The sequence below is a fragment of the Zea mays genome, chromosome 7 (genome assembly GCF_902167145.1).
Source record: "Zea mays cultivar B73 chromosome 7, Zm-B73-REFERENCE-NAM-5.0, whole genome shotgun sequence".
NCBI lineage: Eukaryota > Viridiplantae > Streptophyta > Magnoliopsida > Poales > Poaceae > Zea > Zea mays.
This window is the reverse complement of record NC_050102.1, coordinates 37189421-37209289: the sequence shown is the minus strand read 5'-3', so window position 1 is coordinate 37209289 and position 19869 is coordinate 37189421. Positions and strand designations below refer to the sequence as shown.

At 41.7% G+C, this 19869-nt stretch overlaps 1 protein-coding gene across 1 annotated transcript in view; it reads right to left on the bottom strand.

Annotated features, from left to right (window-relative positions):
• LOC103632253 (myosin-6-like) overlaps window positions 1-6836 on the bottom strand; it is a 53882-nt gene extending 47046 nt beyond the window's left edge. Inside the window, 11 exon segments of the mRNA NM_001301539.1 lie at window positions 2208-2309; window positions 2409-2555; window positions 2634-2770; window positions 2856-3005; window positions 3190-3349; window positions 3478-3536; window positions 3740-3896; window positions 3976-4121; window positions 4346-4489; window positions 4915-5043; window positions 6591-6836. Of these exon segments, the coding sequence (NP_001288468.1) occupies window positions 2208-2309; window positions 2409-2555; window positions 2634-2770; window positions 2856-3005; window positions 3190-3349; window positions 3478-3536; window positions 3740-3896; window positions 3976-4121; window positions 4346-4489; window positions 4915-5043; window positions 6591-6593 (1334 nt within the window). The 5' untranslated portion in view covers window positions 6594-6836.
• Between the last annotated feature and the right edge of the window lie 13033 nt (window positions 6837-19869).

Genomic DNA, 19869 nt, shown 5'->3' with positions numbered 1-19869 from the left:
AAGGGTGGTGGACACGCCGGAGGTGGGCTGGATGAGTGCGGTGATGGTGGTGCTGGGCAACGGTTGGGTGGAAGAGGGCAGGGAGGCGGTTGGGGCTGGTGGTGGGTAATTCATGGTGGTCGGAAGATCAGAGGCTCTGGATACCAAATTGGTAGGTTTCCTAACCCTACCAGGGAGCTGCCGCAGGAAGTAGGGATGAGAGAGGGCTGGGCGTGTTGGCTGTTGTCGCTGTCAACAGAAGGTTAGGGCGCAAGAAGGTAAAGGCGGCTGGGACAATAATAGATTTGATCTCTCAATCTCCCAGCTCCCTAGGGGAAGCCAAAAATAATATGTTTCTGCTTAATTCCACAGATGACCTCTTACAAGTATTTATGTCCCAGCTGATGCTTATCTGATCTAAGGATAAGAGCTATGAGATCTCTTCTAATCCCTATCCAACTAACTAGAGATAATCTCTCCTTTTTATTAGCTAACCCTTATCTAATCTATCCTAGCCGATCTCTTGGCCGTGGGCCTTAGCCCTCCTAGCCACTAATGGCCCTGTGCCTGGTGTAGGGATGTCAGTCATAACAACAATTCACTTATATTATATTCCAACACTCCCCCTCACGTCGAGCCTCTCTTGGGTCTTAGGCGTGGAATAGGAGTGAGCAACAGATATTTTATTTAATTGCACTAACCAGGATTCGAACTCGAGACCTCTGGTTCTGATACCATATTAAGTTGCATGCACCAACCAATTCAACCCAAAAGCTTAAGCTGATAGAAAGGGTGGACAATTCACTTATATTATATTCCAACACTTGTGAAGGGGTTTTCATGGAATGGTGGCAAGAATTGAGCACCCACGTTCCAGGGATTGCAAGAGATGGCATCAACTCCCTTGTCATTCTTGGTGTTTGGACCTTATGGAAACATCGCAATGGCTGTGTTTTTGACAATAAGAGTCTTAGTGTTGCTGATGCTATTAGAAGTGTGGGTTTGGAGATCGATCTATGGGTAATGGCTGGTGCAAAGAAGTTGTCCTTGCTTTCTGCCCCCATCCTAGGTTTCCCTGCTAACTAGCTAGTTGTGCTGTTTTGTAGCAGTATTTTTTAGTCATGGATGGGTTCCTTTATGCCTGTTACTGGCCACCGTAGGGGGGCCTTTATCTGTAACTTGTGGTCCTATTGGACCATTTTCTCCTTAAATATATAATTGTGCAGTTCTCCTGCGCTTTCGAGAGAGAAAACTTCTTGCCACCATTGTTGCTGCTAGAGCCTGCGTCGTTGTGCTTCTCTTCAACAACTCAGACTTCCCACTCGGTACGAGTGAGTCGCAGCTCAGCTTGCGCCGTCAGCAGCTTCTCCACATCATTGTCACGTTGTCGCCCCTTGGAAGACTCCTCGAACGCCCACAAGCGCCCGACAACTTCCGCCACCGACATCGTTGACACATCCCACCATTTCTCTATGGTGCTCAGTGCTCACAATGGGCAAGAACTTGTCGGGGACGAAACGCAAGAGCTTCTCCACGACGCTTGACTCCTCCACTTTCGTGCCGAGAGCACGTATCTCATTCACAACAATGGTCTCCAAAGCAAATTTACTGAATTTTTCAGACTCACCCATGAACATACCATCAAGATCTCTCTTGAGAGTTTGTACTCGGGCCTTCTTAAAGCGATCTTCACCAACGCGCATCTCCTTGAGCGCGTCCCATGCCTATTTCGTCGTCTCTTGCTCAAATATGGCCATCACCTTGTGCGCGCATGAAGATTTTCATCTTCACCGTCCACACGCTGTAGTTGTCCTTCGAAAGCATGGGATAACGCAGTGTCACCCCCGCCTCCTTTATCTGCACCTCGTCGGCGCTGTTGTCGCTCTTGTCGCCGCCGATCTTCGCCATCTCACGAACAAGGCTCCGATACCAAATGTTGGCCCAACTCTCTCACTTGAGCACTCACGGGATTTTCACTGACCCTCTTGGATCTAAGAAAAGGAAGTTGAAGAACACATGATGGAACACAGCCTACTAGCTTCTCTCTGTGGACGCACAAGCACTGAAGATTGGCTTCGGTATTACACATGTATTGCACACCAGCACCACACACTAGCACCAATATCCAGTTTCCAATAAAAAATTGTTGATGTGACTTTGCTACACTATATTAAGACATCGATAAAGATAAACAGAAGATTAAACGCAAAGGCATACCAGTTAAGCACCTGTTTGTCTTGAAACTCTCAAAACCATATATATCCAGTACACCAATCAAAAGCTTCGAGCTTAGATCTTGTCCTATTGAAGTATTTATCTTAGTTACAAGCCTGAAAAAACAGCAACATAAGTGAATTATCTTTTTATGTTACGGTAGTAACATACTATAAAGCAACAATAATAAACTTCTTGATAATGTGAGAACTTACCAATCAAACAAACGAGAGTAAACAATTCTGGCTAGTGCATCTCTACTGAGAGCTGCTGCTCGTGCATCTAAATTTTTAACAATACTTTCACCACGTGTTACCATAACACGCTTACACAAAGATTCCTCAAGAGCCTTCTCATCACACCTGAAATGTTGTCAAATGCATGTCATGCAAAAGATGACAAGCTAATATTATCGAGAGAGCACAAGAAAGCACTAATACATGAAAAGCTCCGCAGCTGTCCTAAGATGGAACTGGGACTTGTCATCTTTGGGTACAGAAGAATCTGCTTCACTCCCTTCTGAAAATTCCACATTGCCCAAATGAAGAATAGCAGCAACAACTCTAAATATTGCATCCTGCACGAAATGACAACAGAAGTTATAAGCAAATATTTTAACTTCAGATAAAATAAATTAATTTCAACCATACACATGTGCATACCTGTTCATCAGAACTGATGCCCACAATGTCCATTGCCCTCCTAGTTATGATATATTCTGAAGCATCATCCATCGCATCAAGCTTAATACAACTAGACTGGTTAAGATAGTGAAATGATGCGGCATCTCCCAGTTTATATCTCTCACGGTCCTGAAACGGCAACACTTTAACTCAGATCAAAAGTTGAAAACACAGTTGATGGCAAAATCTACATCATCAAAAGAAAAGCAGTACTACAATGTAGTAAGCTGGAACACAGTTGCCGCACATATATTGTTTTTGTTTACAAAGTTGATGTTTAGAATTTGGTTTGTAGCCGTGTTCAACTTTTTACCTCAGCTGGTGCATTACATAGCATGTAAAAGCAGTGATAGTTCCTTTCTGGATCAGATATTTGGCAGACACGAGACCTTTCTAAGAGGTAAGTCCTTATGGCAGCTCCTGAGATCTTCCCATTCTTGTCAAACTGAATCTCAACAAATTTTCCAAAACGACTGTGTAATAAGATAAAAGAAAGTGACAAAGTATGAGGAAAAATAAAAAAAATTGTGCTAAATGAGCAAATGCCAACTATTGGAAACAGGAAAAAGCAAATAGTAACCATGTTTTTAAAGTTCATTACCTTGAATTATTATTCCTGACTGTTTTTGCATTTCCAAATGCCTCAAGAACAGGATTTGACTGCATCAATCAAATAGATAGATTGGATAGTATAAGACACTAGAATGGCATTAAGATTGGTGAAATGTGAGTTTGATGCAATCATTCAGAAATATCAGCTTGTTCCTTTACAAACATTCCAAGATGCCAGTTCATAATCCATGCATCCACTATTTTTAGTTGCTAATATTCCCAAGTGCAAGAAGAGAAATTGGAGCCCTGACCTCCAGTACTTGTTGTTGCACTGACCTTCCCCCAGATTGAGCTTTACCACCCATAAATGCAAGATACTGCATAAGGCTTTTAGTGCTTTCTGTCTTACCAGCTCCACTTTCGCCACTCACTAATATGGCTTGACTTTTTCCACAATTCATCATAAGCCTGCATAGTCGGTATGTCAGGTACATACAACACAATAAATGCATAAAATATTCAAGCTTTCCTAGGGGTTGAAACACACCTATATGCATGATCTGCAATAGCGAAAGGATGGGGGCTCAGCTCGCCAAATTCTGCGCCTTTATAGATTCCCATCATGTGATTGTTATAAAGGTGGGGAAGTCTTTGAAATGGATTAACAGCTATTAAAATGTTGCCAGTATAAGTCTGGAAAGGACAAACATCATTAAGTGGTTAGATCAGGCCACAAGGTTGTTCTGTGCACTAGAGCATATTATGGAATACAAACATATGTAGTGTTACAGAATTCCAAACTCCTCTAATATAGAAACTAGAAACAGTAAACACCTTAACACCAATAAACATAAGAACAGCAATGATGCATGAGTAAAAATAATAAAAGTGTTGATATGTTGAATAACTCAACTTACATATATTTCATTCATTCCATATCTAGACTTTAAGTTCTGTAAAACTCCTGGTTCATTAAGATAAGCTAGCCTCGTCATATCCTCAACGCCACAGCGCTTCGCTTCTGCATCCTTAGGATACACACTTGAGACATTTGCAGTAACCTGTAAACAAAATATGTTTATTTATTTTTATTTATCATTATCCATCTACTTCAATAAATTAATTTACTAGTATAAGCTATAGTAGTATATTCTGGCACATTGGCACTCGTGAATTAACAAACTGAGACATACAGACAATTAACCTGAGGCATAAAAAAGAAATTTTAAGAGAAAAGTAATGCAACAGCCTCGGTAAAGCATGAATAGAAAGTGACAAACCATCAGGACCAAATAAACTAACAAAATGTCAATTTTGGCAGAAAATAAAAAGAGAAACATATTTTTTCTCGAAAGCGCAGGAGAGCTATGCACCTTTATATTAAGAAGATAAGGTCCAAAATAGACTGGTACAAGAGTAAAACAACCACCCGACGGTGGCCAAAACAATACATAAAGAGAAACATATCACAGAACTAATAACTGACCTTCTTCCCAGAAGTGCAGTTTATAATTAATTCATCTCCTTGTACCTCCTCCACCAACCCATCAATCCAAGCCACCTCAGCATCCTCAACCCAAACTTGAGAACCCACTGTAAAGCGGACTTTGGATGCCTGAAGCAGAATATGCACAAGAACACAACCAATGTCAGTTGACAAGTCATTACAGTAAACTAACAAGTGTGAAGAATGATGAGTGAATAAAGAATGGAAAAGCCTACAATATCTCAATCCAAAAATACAGTGAGGAGAAACATTTATTGAGAAAGTAAATAGTTGAGAAGTTCCTGAATATCAGATCCTTCCATTGTGTTTGAACTTACAAATGCCATATGAGGATCCACATCTGGTAATAATAGGACATAACTAGGGCTGGACAAAAATCTCAAAGCTCGGCAGCTCACTCAACTCAGCTCGTTAGTGCTTAGTGGCTTGGTTCGGCTCGGCTCGTTTATATTTTCAATGAGCTGAGACAGCATTTTAGCCCATGTAGTTAACGAGCCAACTCGTGAGCTGGCTTGCAAACCTAACAAGCCAAAGTTATTGATCTTGAATTTATATTATTTTCAATTACTTCATGTCTTGCACTTTACAATTGGTTGATGACTGATCTAGATCCTGTAACTTGGGATTATTATGACTTTACACTTTGTTCTTAATGGGCGTATGGATGCTTTATGTATGTGGTATAGAGTATGGATCATTGATGTATAGTGCAATGCTATAGTATATTGTTACACTTGTATATATGTTAGCATATATATTTTTGTTTGATTTAAGGCTATTGGATGTTTTAGTTCTGTATTATATTACACTTGTATATATGTTAGCATATATATTCTCAAACTTTAGGTAAAATGAAAATATTATATTTTGTTTATTTTTATATCTGGCTCGTGAGATTAACAAGCCAACTCGAGCTCGTAAACGAGATGAGACCAGCTGCCCTTCCAGGTCGTCAAGATAACGAGCCGATCCGAGTCAAGCTGCCTCGTTAGAATGTGCCGAGTTGGCTCATTATCTTAACGAGCCAAAACGTGGCAAGCTAGCTCGTTATCCAGCTCTACCTATAACCTAGCTCGTTATCCAGCCCTACACATAAACTAAGATTCTAGTTGACAGAAAAAAAAATACTAAAAGTGTGAAGAAAGAAGTATATATAAAGCATCCATAGACATTGTCCCATGATTTAGGTGCCCATTTTTGCACAAATAATGAACCAAACAGAGAATGAAGGTCCTAACAATTCTTGATTAATGCTAGCCCAGCAGTTTCACAAAACCTTGATCAAGTTCCATGAGATGATCCGAGTGTCTCAGTGAGAAGAACAGCTTGGAATCCACCATAAGACAGTATGAGGGGCTGAGGTAGAGACCCCAACCTCACCACATTGCACAACCAAGGTCGGAAGAAGGAAGGACAACAAAAGGCTGCCCACATTCGTATCCTAGGTCCACCATTTCCCGAAATTATGCCCGGTTCAGTAAGACGTGTTTATTGAAATGTCAACTGCTTCAACTAAACGATCACACCAAACGGCGTGGAAACACCCCGAACCGAGCCTGCATTTCGGCGCCCTCATCAAGCGAGGCAGTCCCCAACACACTACTACCCAAACAAAGCACAAAAAAATCGGAAGAAAAGCAAATTGCAGCGCGTACCATTCCGTCGGCGGGGCCTGATCGAGGCCGGCGGCGTCGAGGGCGAAGAAGCGGCTCCGCTAGCGCGATCGCCGCTACCGACCTCCCGTCGCCGCGAGGGGGTAGTTACTAGTTAGCGCCGGAGCGACCGACACGCGAGCCCTAGGCGGGATCCGCGCTGCCGCCGCGGGCGTGGGTGGAGTCCGCGGGATCGCGACGTTAAGCGTGCCGCTAGATTTGGATTCGGACCTGCGTTTCGTGTTTGTTTGTTTTTCCTTCCAGGGAGGAAGGCGACTAGCGCCTACCGAGGCGCGGGCAGGTGAAGAGCGAGGACCGAGTCCACGAGTGGGTGAGAGGGAAGGGGAAGAAGGCCCTTCCTTCCGAATTATATATAATACAGGGCTTATAGATTATACTAGTGATGTGTTCGTACGTTTTCATTAGACGGGAAGTGTGGGGAACAGCGCTTAGGCTACTAATATAACTTTTTTTATTTCTAAGCACTAAGGTACGTGTGGTGTGGTGACACTATTTTTTGCGGGTGTTGAGCGTGAGAAAGATGAAGCTGTGGTAGCACCAGGTACCTACATTAGATTCTCAATAGAGTAATATAGATATAGATTTCTAAACTACGTGTGGTCTGGTGGTGGCTGCGCGAGCGCTGGGATCCATAGGGCAGTAGCTGAGAGCGTGCGAAGCGTGGGGCCAATAGGGCACGACGCTAAGGTGGGGGTGTGTGGGGCGGGCCCAGTGTGTTAGCACGGGATGAAGTCGTGGTAGCACCGGGTGCCCACCTTCCGTTCTTAATAGTAACAGGGATAAGATTTTTTTTCTAGCAAATATATATCTTATATCTCTACTATCTATTATAGTATAAACCACGACATTATTATGATTTTATCCCACGTGACATTCACCCCGTGACGCTTATCCGAAACCTCGCTCCCCCCCACCTCCACCTTCGCGTCATCCCCACCCCCGCCACCGCCTCGGAAGGTCATACCCCGCCCTTGCCCCCCCCCCCCCCCCCGCCTCACATTGTTCGGCGCCTTGCGGCGGAGGATGCCTCCCTGTGCACCTTATCCTACCCTCGCCACTGCCTCAACTTCCTGTCCACGCTCGACCTGCCCGACGGCGAAGTTTCGGTGCTCGGGTCCATGTCTGCGAGGTCTCCACCGGGTACTTCGTTGGTGAGGACCGCATCTTCGGCCCTGATCCCTCCTTCCAGTCGCGCTCCTTCTCGTTGTTCCCCTTCGTCGCCCGCACCACCAACGCCCACGGGATCTCGGTGCCGACAACGCCGCCCAGCGTCGTGTGCTTAAGCAGGCGGTCGAGGAGGCCAACGTGGTCGCCAAGGCGCTCAAGGCAACCGACGTCGCCCTGCAGGTGGTCGTCGTGAAGAAAGAGCGTGCCCTAGAAGACCTGCGGGGGGACAACGAGGGCCTCAAGACCAGTGAGGTCGCTGCGAGGGAGCGCGCCGAGGAGCTCCTGAGCCAGCTCGCGTGCGATGAAAAAGACAATGTGCTGAGGGCAAGCTTTGCGCGGCCCAGCAGGCCGAGGAGAGGAGCAAGAAGGCGACCGACGAGCTCGCCGCAGCGCTGTCCGCGGTCGCCGTGGAGGCGAAGCAGGTCAAGGCCTAGCTCTCCAACGCGCAGGCCGAGCTGGAGGCCAGCAACGCTAAGGGCGACTTGGTGTGTGTTAGTTCCTATGCTTCATGAAAATTGTCTTTGCTACTGATATGTTCTACTTCGATTTCTCGACGACTTCCATTGGTGCAAGAATGATCTGCCCACACATTGTCAATGTCTTTGTCCTACTTGGAGGAATCCTCTCGTGGGGACTCCACTGTTACATCCGAAGAAGGTTCTTGTTGACCGAAAAGGAAACATCAAGGTCTCTGATTTTTGTCTCAGTGCTTTACCATCATATCTCGGGGTATATGATAAATAGTTTTCTAGACCGTGAAACGATTTCAGCAAGTTGACCGCTATATTTACTTTTAGATTGATGGATTGTTGCATACAACCTGTGGTAGCCCCAATTACATTGCCCTTGAGGTGAAGAAAGCCTGGCCACTACCAGGTCAAATAATTCTTGGTGTCTAGTTATTAATTTCTTGTGCCAAATGCTTGCAGGTTCTGTAGAACAGAAGATACGATGTATCATTATCAGATATTTGGTCTTATGGTGTGATTATTTATATAATGCTCGTACGATATCTTCCGTTTGATGACCAAAACATTGTTGTTCTCTATCAGAAGATACTGAATCAGATAAAAATGAAGTGATCTTTATAGTTCAGTTGTAGTATTTCTGTGACATCATTTTAATGATGCTACTTTTTCCTTGCACGGTCTAGATTTTTAATGGTGATACTCAGATCCCAGAGTGGCTTTCTCCTGGTGCACGAAATCTTCTTCAGAGAATTTTTGGACCCAACCTGATGAAGCTGATCACCATGGCAGAGATAGCATTTTAATTATGTTATCTGCTTATATGTAACTGGTGTTGGTGTTCTCAATATATTCCCGGGCCTGAGCTTGTGTGGTTATAAGTTACTAAAGTTGGCATTGGGTGTGTCCTTCCAAGTTCCAAATATTTTTTCCTTTTTATTATCTTGCTTAGATAGATGGGTCATGCATGCACGTACCTGGGAAATGAAACATTCGTTTTCGTACGAGGAAATTTATTATCGAATAATTTGTGCGTCATCGCAATGCACATGATGCAATTAGTACTATGAGCACATTATGGTTTGAAGCATGTTCATAGTTGCCCATTCACATGATTGTAAAGTTTTGTGTATGAGCTCATATTATGATATGCTTGGTGAACTTGTGTTCATGGAGATTGATCAATCATGTTTTATCTGAAGCTATGATTTGAAATCGACAACTTTCACAAGCACCAGTTGTTCCGTCACAATCCTCATGTCCACTATTTGAATTTGGACATTTTCACTTGAATGAGAATGAGGATAGACGCACAATATTCTGAATTTTCAGACTTCCTCTTGTAATTGTTGAGAAGTCGACAATATTCTTGCAGCACTGTTTTGAATCTAGAGTACACTATGTGATTATGCCTCACTGAGGTAAACACCACTTCTAAATTTTCAGTATGTGTACACATAATTAATGCGTCCTCCTCGCTCAACTCTTTGCAATGATGAGGCGACAACTCTCATCTGTCATTATGTCCTTTTTATGTCCATTTTAGTTCAGTTTTGACTACAAAAAAACCTATAGGGAAGTCAATGCTTTGCCTTTAAGAGAGTTGTGCCTTAGGATACTACAACTTCTTAACATGCCTCTTGCTAAATTACCTCTTGACACATGTACCCTCTTCTAGATTACATTAACCCCCTCAACAAGTGATGCTGCATATACTTTGCTAAAAAGAGTTATGCTGAAATTTAGAGCTTCCCAAGTGTGCCTCCTAAGAGTGGTATAGTTCAACATATGTGTTTTATCGGATACTAATATCCACCCCACCGTCCGTGGAGCCTCGCCGGAGCTTGTACCTCGCCGGAGTTCGTGCTCACCGTCCGCGTCTCCTGGACGAAACACCTGTCCCTTCCCTGCCGGTCGATACCCCCCGTCGAGCTCCCCCTACACACGAGCAAGTCCAAGGTAGAAGAAGACGATTTTTCAGTTTAGTCCCTATTTTGTAAATTGAATTAATTTTGGGATTTTCAGTTTATAGATTGTGAAAAGAAATTACGATGTATATGTGTAGCCAAAATCAAACCCCGCGACAATATTTTGAATATGTGTATGATTTTATAATTTTAAAAATGAATACGGTCACTATTCACTAACTTAGTGATTTTCATACTAGAAAACGTTTACAGATTTAATTACACTTTAGTGTGTGTGGAACGATAATTGTTAGTAGTATTTTAAGTGTAAACTTATTTGCATGAAGAAATAGAAGAAATACTAAGCCACGTAATTCCGGTCAAATGAAAATATCGATTTTACTATTTATGGTAAATGTATTCAAAAGTATAGCACTTAATTACTTAGAATTAGTAAAATACTTATTTATGTCATAATAACCATAAATAGGTTATTAAAAGTCCCATTTAGTAATATACAATTAATTCTTAGTATATTAATGTCAGAAAAATTATAAATAAACAATTTTTAGTTATACGTATAAATTCTATTTAGAAAAGAAAGGAGAAAACCGAAAAGAGTATAATTTATAATAATGTTAAAATGACTTAATTAGGCGCTCATACTTTTCTAATAAAGAAAATGGTAGTATATTGATAAACATAGGTTTCTTACTAATGAAGTAGATAATTTGTTTCTAGTTTAAAATGACCTTTTAACAGATATCATATTTAACAAGGTTCGTTATAGATATTTAAGTATAGCCGTATTAAATAGAAACTTAAAAGAATATGTAGACCATATGTTTCTTAATAAAAAATAGAAGATATATGTCCAATTAATAGATTATTTATATTTTTAAATTAAAAGATAACAAGGGTCATTGTTTTTATAAACTAAAATGATAGTTTATACATAATTCATTTCTAATGAATTAGATCATTTGTTCCTACAATAGAATTAAAGGTAATTAATAGATTAATTATCCTTTATCATAATTTATTAATCAAACTTATAGTCAATTTGTCTTTAACTAGATTTATGGCATTATTAATGATTTCATAGAATTTAGTCCACATTATATACGAATTACTTAGCTTTTCCTAAAGGATAAAATAAAGTAATAAGAGTTTAAGTTCTTTTATAACTTAAAATGTTACTTTGTATATTGACTTCGAATATAATAATATAGGATATGTGTTTTCTAACGAAAATAAAAGATAGTTATTTGTTCATTATCTTTTGCATGACAAATTCGCTTAAGGGCCTATAACCTAGTTTTTCATAAAATAGGTATTTAATAATAATGATCTTTTCACATAAAACCTATTTAGACTTATATCTTAGTTTATCATAAGTGAATGTTTAACAATGATTTATAATATGTTCCATAATGCTTCTAAAATTAATAACGTGTTTCGTAGCCCATTAACCTTAGATATATAACATATATCTTCTCTAAAAAGTTTAAAAGGTTTAATACCGTTATAACGTGTTTTATCATCTTATAAACCCTTAATCTTAGACATATCACATATGACATTTTATAAAAGATTAATTTGGTGAACCTAATATTTGCATATTTTAATTAAGATAAGCTCATGTCGTGTTTTATAAAGTATAGATCACACATTTTTGAAAAGAATACCTTTTTATTATAACCCATGCGTGTAATGTTTTTGAAAAGCGAACGCTCTTTTCGTTAGGCTTTCTTTTAGCTTTACGAATGGTGAATGTTGTATGTTATTGAGTGGTGTTTGTTCTTCTTGTTTATTTGTGTGATATTCAGTGGTTGATCTAGTAGTTAAGAATCAAGATCTATTCCGATCCGTGGAAGAAACTCAAGTTTTCAATAAGCAAGGCAAGTGGACTTCTCCCTCCGCATACTCTGTTTGATCCCAAACAATACATTTAATAAAGTTTATTCTTGGATATATATGCATAATTTGATGGGTTATCTATTCGGATACACCTAACCTTTTCTACCATATTCCTTGATCAAACTGGGTATTATACTTTACCTTCGTAGCTATGCTATTGCTACAACTTAACTTTATGCAGTCACTCCTGATTATGATACTAATGTTCCAAATGGTAAGTTTACATTATTGTCGTTAACCCGATGGTTAAACAAGATTATTGCATATTAATTGGAACATGGAGTGACCACCCAGGAAAACAGTGCTACCATGAGGGTGGTATGGGACGCCCTTGGCTAAATAACTAGGAAAGTCTTATGTTGGGTGCTGGTCATGGTCGACTAGAATGGGGGCATCTGGCAAGCGCTTATAGTTCTGGCTCAGGCAGATTGGATATGGGCATAGTTCCCAAAGCTTTACCATGTAGTCTGGACCATAAGTCGGTTATGTTAGGTGTACCTTATGTAGTTGATCATTTCCAGCATTTGCGTAATGAGGACTCTAGGGAAAAGCCTCGTAGTGAGACCCTAGCCATTCACCTCGGAAGTGAATCCGGGTCTAGCTAACCCGGGCTAGAAGGGAATCGTGACTCATGGGTAAAGATGTGCCACCTCTGCAGAGTGTAAAAATGATATATCAGTCATGCTCACGGTTAAGAGCAACCTGGACTCCTCACATGATAATTGAACTTGAAGATGGAAATAAATCGAGATTCGATGATCTGCCAATGGTTTGCTTAAGTGGTTTCACTTAAGTGTTTTTGATATACTCTTATACCTTTGTTTAATGGGAATACTGAAAGGGAAATGTGCTCTTGGGCCATTTCTAAGTATTTTGGTGTTTGAGTGCCAATGCAAGTGCTTTTGTGTTAAACTATGAAAAGGGGTGGACCAAGTACAAATCATGTCAAAAGGAAAAATCGAATTGGAAATGAGATGGCTTTGTTCAGCCAAAGTCTGCTCAGTCTGGGAGTACCGGACTGTCCGGTGGTGCACCAGATAGTGTCCGGTGCGCCAGGCTGGCTCGAGCGAACTGGCCGCTCTCGGGAATTCACCGGCAACGTACGACTATAATTCATCGGACTGTCCGGTGTGCACCGGACTGTCCGGTGAGCCAACGATCGGTCGCGCGATCTGCGCGGGACACGTGGCCGAACCAACGGCTAGAAGGAGGCACCGGACTGTCCGGTGTGCACCGGACATGTCCGGTGCACCAACGGCTCTCTGGCTGCCAACGGTCGGCTTCGCCGTAGAAGGAAAGAAATCGGGCACCGGACACTGTCCGGTGTGCACCGGACTGTCCGGTGTGCACCGGACTGTCCGGTGCGCCAGATGACAGAAGGCAAGAATTGCCTTCCCAGATTGCTCTCAACGGCTCCTAGCTGCCTTGGGGCTATAAAAGGGACCCCTAGGCGCATGGAGGAGTACACCAAGCATTCCTAGAGCACTCTTGATCACTCACACTCCATTCCTGCGCACTTGTTCGACATTCTAGTGATTTGAGCTCCGTTCTAGTGTGCTAGTCTCTTGAGCTCAAGTCTGGGTCTTGTGTGTGCGTATTTGCTGTGATCTTTGTGTCTTGTGTGAGTTGCTAATCCCTCCCTTGCTCCGTGCTTCTTTGTGAACTTCAAGTGTAAGGGCGAGAGGCTCCAAGTTGTGGAGATTCCTCGCAAACGGGATTAAGAAAAGCTAAGCAAAACACCGTGGTATTCAAGTAGGTCTTTGGACCACTTGAGAGGGGTTGATTGCAACCCTCATCCGTTGGGACGCCACAACGTGGAGTAGGCAAGCGTTGGTCTTGGCCGAACCACGGGATAACCACCGTGCCATCTCTGTGATTGACATCTTTGTGGTTACTATGTTTTGTTGAGACTCCTCTCTAGCCACTTGGCGATTATTGTGCTAACACTTAACCGAGTTTTTGTGGCTTAAGTTTCAAGTTTTACAGGATCACCTATTCACCCCCCCCTCTAGGTGCTCTCAATTGGTATCGGAGCCGTTCTCTTCAAGAAGGGACTAATCGCCCGAAGAGATGGATCCTAAGGGAAAGGGGATGGTGGTCAACAACGAGAAGGAGTCTATCTTCAACGAGCCGAAGGATGACAAGCCTACCGACTCGGGCTCATGCCACAAGCACAAAGACGGGAAGAAGAAGAAGACAAGGCACATCAAGGAGATCGTCTACTACGACAGCGACGAATCTTCCTCTTCCCAAAAGGACGACGACGACTACGAGAAAAAGAAAACGGTCAATTCAAACTTTTCTTTTGATTACTCTCGTATTCCTCAAAGTACAAATGCTCATTTATTATCTATTCCACTTGACAAACCTCCTCATTTTGATGGAGAGGACTACGGATTTTGGAGTAACAAAATGCGTAGTCACTTGTTCTCTCTCCATCCTAGTATATGGGAGATTGTAGAGAGTGGAATGCACTTTGATAGTACGGATAGTCCCATGTTCATTAATGAGCAAATTCATAAAAATGCACAAGCTACTACTGTTCTTCTAGCTTCATTGTGTAGGGATGAATACCACAAAGTGAGCGGCTTGGATAACGCCAAACAAATTTGGGACACCCTCAAGATCTCTCATGAGGGGAATGGCGTCACAATGCTCACCAAAATGGAGTTGGTGGAGGGCGAACTCGGGAGATTCGCTATGATAAGGGGAGAAGAGCCAACCCAAACGTACAACCGGCTCAAGACCCTTGTCAACAAGATAAGAAGCTATGGAAGCACGCGATGGACGGACCACGACGTCGTCCGCCTAATGCTAAGGTCCTTTACTGTCCTTGATCCTCATCTTGTAAACAATATTCGTGAGAATCCTAGGTACACCAAGATGACGCCCGAAGAGATACTTGGAAAGTTTGTGAGCGGGCGAATGATGATCAAGGAAGCAAGATACGTGGACGACGCATTGAATGGTCCAATCAATGAGCCTCAGCCTCTTGCTCTCAAGGCAACAAGAAGCAAGGAGACGCTACCTAGCAAGGTGGCACAAATTGAGGCGGCCGGACTTAACGATGAAGAGATGGCTCTCATCATCAAGAGATTCAAAACGACGCTAAAAGGTCGCAAGGGGCAGCCAAGCAAGACCAAGACAAAGGGGAAGCGCTCATGCTTCAAATGTGGTAAGCTTGGTCATTTTATTGCAAACTGTCCCGACAATGATAGTGATCAGGATCAAGGGAACAAGAGGGAGAAGAAGAAGAACTATAAGAAGGCAAAGGGCGAGGCACATCTAGGCAAGGAGTGGGATTCGGATTGCTCCTCTTCCGACTCCGACAATGAAGGACTCGCTGCCACCGCCTTCAACAAGTCATCCCTCTTCCCCAACGAGCGTCACACATGCCTTATGGCAAGGGAGAAGAAGGTATGTACTCGAAACTCTACTTATGCTTCTTCAAGTGAGGACGAATCTAGTGATGAGGATGAAATAGATTATTCATGTTTATTTAAGGGCCTAGATAGAACCAAGGTAGATAAAATAATGAGTTGATTGATGCCTTGAATGATAAGAATAGGCTTTTAGAAAAAGCAAGAGGATTTGTTGTATGAAGAACATGACAAATTTGTAGAAGCACAAAAATCTCATGCTCTAGAAGTTAAAAGAAATGAAATGCTTTCTTGTGAATTATCTTCTTGCCATGAGACAATTTCTAACTTAAGGAACATTAATGATGATTTGAATTCTAAGTTAGAAATAGCTAGTAAATCAACATCTTGTGTAGAAATTGTTGCATCTTGTAATAGGTGTAAATATTTTAACATTGATGCTTGTAGTGAACACCTAGTTTCAATTTCCAAACTTAATGATGAATTGGCTAGTCTTAATGCTCAACTTAAGACTAGCAAGAGCGAATTTGATAAGCTAAAATTTGCGAGGGATGCCTACACGATTGGTAGACACCCCTCAATTAAGGATGGACTTGGCTTCAAGAGGGAAGCCAAGAACGTAATAAGCCATAAGGTTCCCATCCCCGCCAAGGAGAAAGGGAAGGCTCCTATGGCAAGTAGTACTAAAAACCATGCTTTTATGTATCATAATAAGAGACATGCTAGAAATGACTATAGAAGTTATGATTCACATGCTATGTTCGCTTCTAGTTCTTCTTATATGCATGATAGAGATATGTATAGGAGATATGTTCATCATGTGCCTAGAAAGAATATTGTTCATGTTTCTAGGAAAGTTATGGATGGTCCTTCTACAATATATCATGCTTTAAATGCTTCCTTTGCTATTTGTAGAAAGGATAGGAAGATAGTTGATAGGAAATTAGGGGCAAAATGCAAGGGTGATAAAACTTGCATTTGGGTCCCTAAGACAATTGTGACTAACCTTGTAGGACCCAACAAGAGTTGGGTACCTAAGTCCCAAGCCTAAATTCGCCTTGCAGGTTTATGCATCCGGGGGTTCAAGCTGGATTATCGACAGCGGATGCACAAACCATATGACAGGGGAGAAGAAGATGTTCACCTCCTACGTTAAAAACAAGGATTCCCAAGATTCAATCATATTTGGTGATGGGAACCAAGGCAAGGTGAAAGGCTTAGGCAAGATTGCAATTTCAAATGAGCACTCTATCTCTAATGTATTTTTAGTTGAGTCCCTTGGATATAATTTGCTATCTGTTAGTCAATTATGCAAAATGGGATATAACTGTTTATTCACAAATGTAGATGTGTCTGTCTTTAGAAGAAGTGATGGTTCACTAGCTTTTAAGGGTGTATTAGACGGCAAACTTTACTTAGTTGATTTTGCAAAAGAGGAGGCCGGTCTAGATGCATGCTTAATTGCTAAGACTAGCATGGGCTGGCTGTGGCATCGCCGCTTAGCACATGTGGGGATGAAGAACCTTCACAAGCTTCTAAAGGGAGAACACGTGATAGGTTTAACTAATGTGCAATTCGAAAAAGATAGACCTTGTGCAACTTGTCAAGCAGGGAAACAGGTGGGAGGCTCTCATCACACCAAAAATGTGATGACCACAACAAGACCCTTGGAGATGCTTCATATGGACCTCTTCGGACCCGTCGCCTATCTAAGTATAGGAGGAAGTAAGTATGGTCTTGTTATAGTTGATGATTTTTCCCGCTTCACTTGGGTATTCTTTTTGCAGGATAAATTCGAAACCCAGGGGACCCTCAAGCGCTTCCTAAGGAGAGCTCAAAATGAGTTTGAGCTCAAAGTGAAGAAGATAAGAAGCGACAACGGGTCCGAATTCAAGAACCTTCAAGTGGAGGAGTTTCTTGAGGAGGAAGGGATCAAGCACGAGTTCTCCGCTTCCTACACACCACAACAAAATGGTGTGGTAGAGAGGAAGAACAGGACGCTCATCGATATGGCGAGGACGATGCTTGGAGAGTTCAAGACCCCCGAGTGCTTTTGGTCGGAAGCCGTGAACACGGCTTGCCATGCCATCAACAGGGTATACCTTCATCGTCTCCTCAAGAAGACGTCATATGAGCTTCTAACCGATGAAGAAGATATTCCGACGGCCGCTATACGAACCATGGCGATTGGTGATGTACGACCACAAGAACAAAAGGAGCAAGATCAACCTTCTTCCTCAACTATGGTGCAACCCCCAACTCAAGACGATGAACAGGTTCATCAACAGGAGGCGTGTGATCAAGGGGGAGCACAAGATGATCATGTGATGGAGGAAGAAGCGCAACCGGCACCTCCAACCCAAGTTCGAGCGATGATTCAAAGGGATCATCCCGTCGATCAAATTCTGGGTGATATTAGCAAGGGAGTAACTACTCGATCTCGATTCGTTAATTTTTGTGAGCATTACTCCTTTGTCTCTTCTATTGAGCCTTTCAGGATAGAAGAGGCCTTGTGTCACACCCGTTTCCAAAGGGCAGAGCCGGGTGCATCGCATATGTGTGCCAGGATCTATTTCCACACATATGTTGATGTCACAAGTGTAATATATCAAAAGAACAATGCATAAGAGCGTAAATAACGATTATATTAACATATTACACTTCGAACAGACATAATGTCTTAACCTTTATTCATCAAAGTACAGCGAACATGGACATCCATCCACAGGAAGATGACCGGGGGTATCACTAGACTAGCATCCATGGAGTTCAGCATCATAATCTTCATCTGCAACTTCTGATCAAAATTAAGCAAGGGTGAGCTCACTTATGGTCGGGGCTCAGCAAGTGGGGGAAAAACTAATGCAAGTCTAACAAGGTGAGGCTGTGGTTGAGCAGTAAGCATTTTAGTTGGTCAACATTTTATTAACAACACCTATCTTAATAATAAGTGTGAATCCCAAGTATTCCCATTAAGCAAATGTATAAGAGTATATCAAAAACACTTAAGTGAAACCACTTAAGCAAAACCATTGGCAGATCATCGGATCTCGATTTATTTTCATCTTCAAGTTCAATTATCATGTGAGGAGTCCAGGCTGCTCATAACCGTGAGCACGGCTGATATATCAGTTTTACACTCTGCAGAGGTGGCGCATCTTTACCCATGAGTCGCGATTCCCTTCTAGCCCGAGTTAGCTAGACCCTTATTCACTTCCGAGGTGAATGGCCAGGGTCTCACTACGAGGCTTCTCCCTAGAGTCCTCGTTACGCAAATGCTGGAAATGGTCAACTGCATAAGGTACACCTACTATAACCAACTTATAGTCCAGACTACAGGGTAAAGCTTTGGGAACTATGCCCGTATCCAATCTGCCTGAGTCGGAACTATAAGCGCTTGCCAGATGCCCCCGTTCCGGTCGACCACGACCAACACCCAACATAAGACTTCCCTAGTTATTTAGCCAAGACCAGAGCCATGATAGTTCTCATGGTAGCACTGTTTTCCTGGGTGGTCACTCCATGTTCCAATTAATATGCAATAATCTTGTTTAACCATCGGGTTAACAACCATAATGTAAACTTACCAAGTTTGGAACATTAATATCATAAGCGGGAGTGACTGCATAAAGTTAAGTTGTAGCAATAGCATAGCTACTAAGGTAAAGTATAATTCCCAGGTTTGATCAAGGAATAAGGTTGGAAAGGTTATCTAAATAGGTAACCCGTCAAATTATGCATATATATCCAAAAGAATAAACTTTATTAAATGTATTGTTTGGGATCAAACAGAGTATGCAGAGGGAGAAGTCCACTTGCCTTGCTTATTGAAAGCTTGAGGTTCTTCCACGGATCGGAATAGATCTTGATTCTTAACTACTAGATCAACCACTGAATATCACACAAACAAATAAGAAGAACAAACACCATTCAATAACATACAACATTCACCATACGTAAAGCTAACAGAAAGCCTAACGAAAAGAGCGTTCGCTTTTCAAAAACATTACACGCAAGGGTTATATAAAAAAGGTATTCTTTTCAAAAATGTGTGATCTATACTTTATAAAACAAAGCATGAGCTTAAAAATATCTTAATTAAAATATACAAGTATTAGGTTCACCAAATTAATCTTTTATAAAACGTCATACGTGATATGTCTAAGATTAAGAGTTCATAAGATAAAACACATTATAACATTATTAAACCTTTTTAACCATTTATAAAAGATATATGTTCTATATCTAAGGTTAATGCGCTACGAAACACGTTATTTATTTGTAAACATTGTGGAACATATTATAATTCATTGTTAAACCTTCACTTATGATAAATTAAGATATAAGTCTAAATAGGTTTTATGTGAAAAGATCATATTATTAATCACTTATTTAAGACGAGTTAGGTTATGGGCCTTAA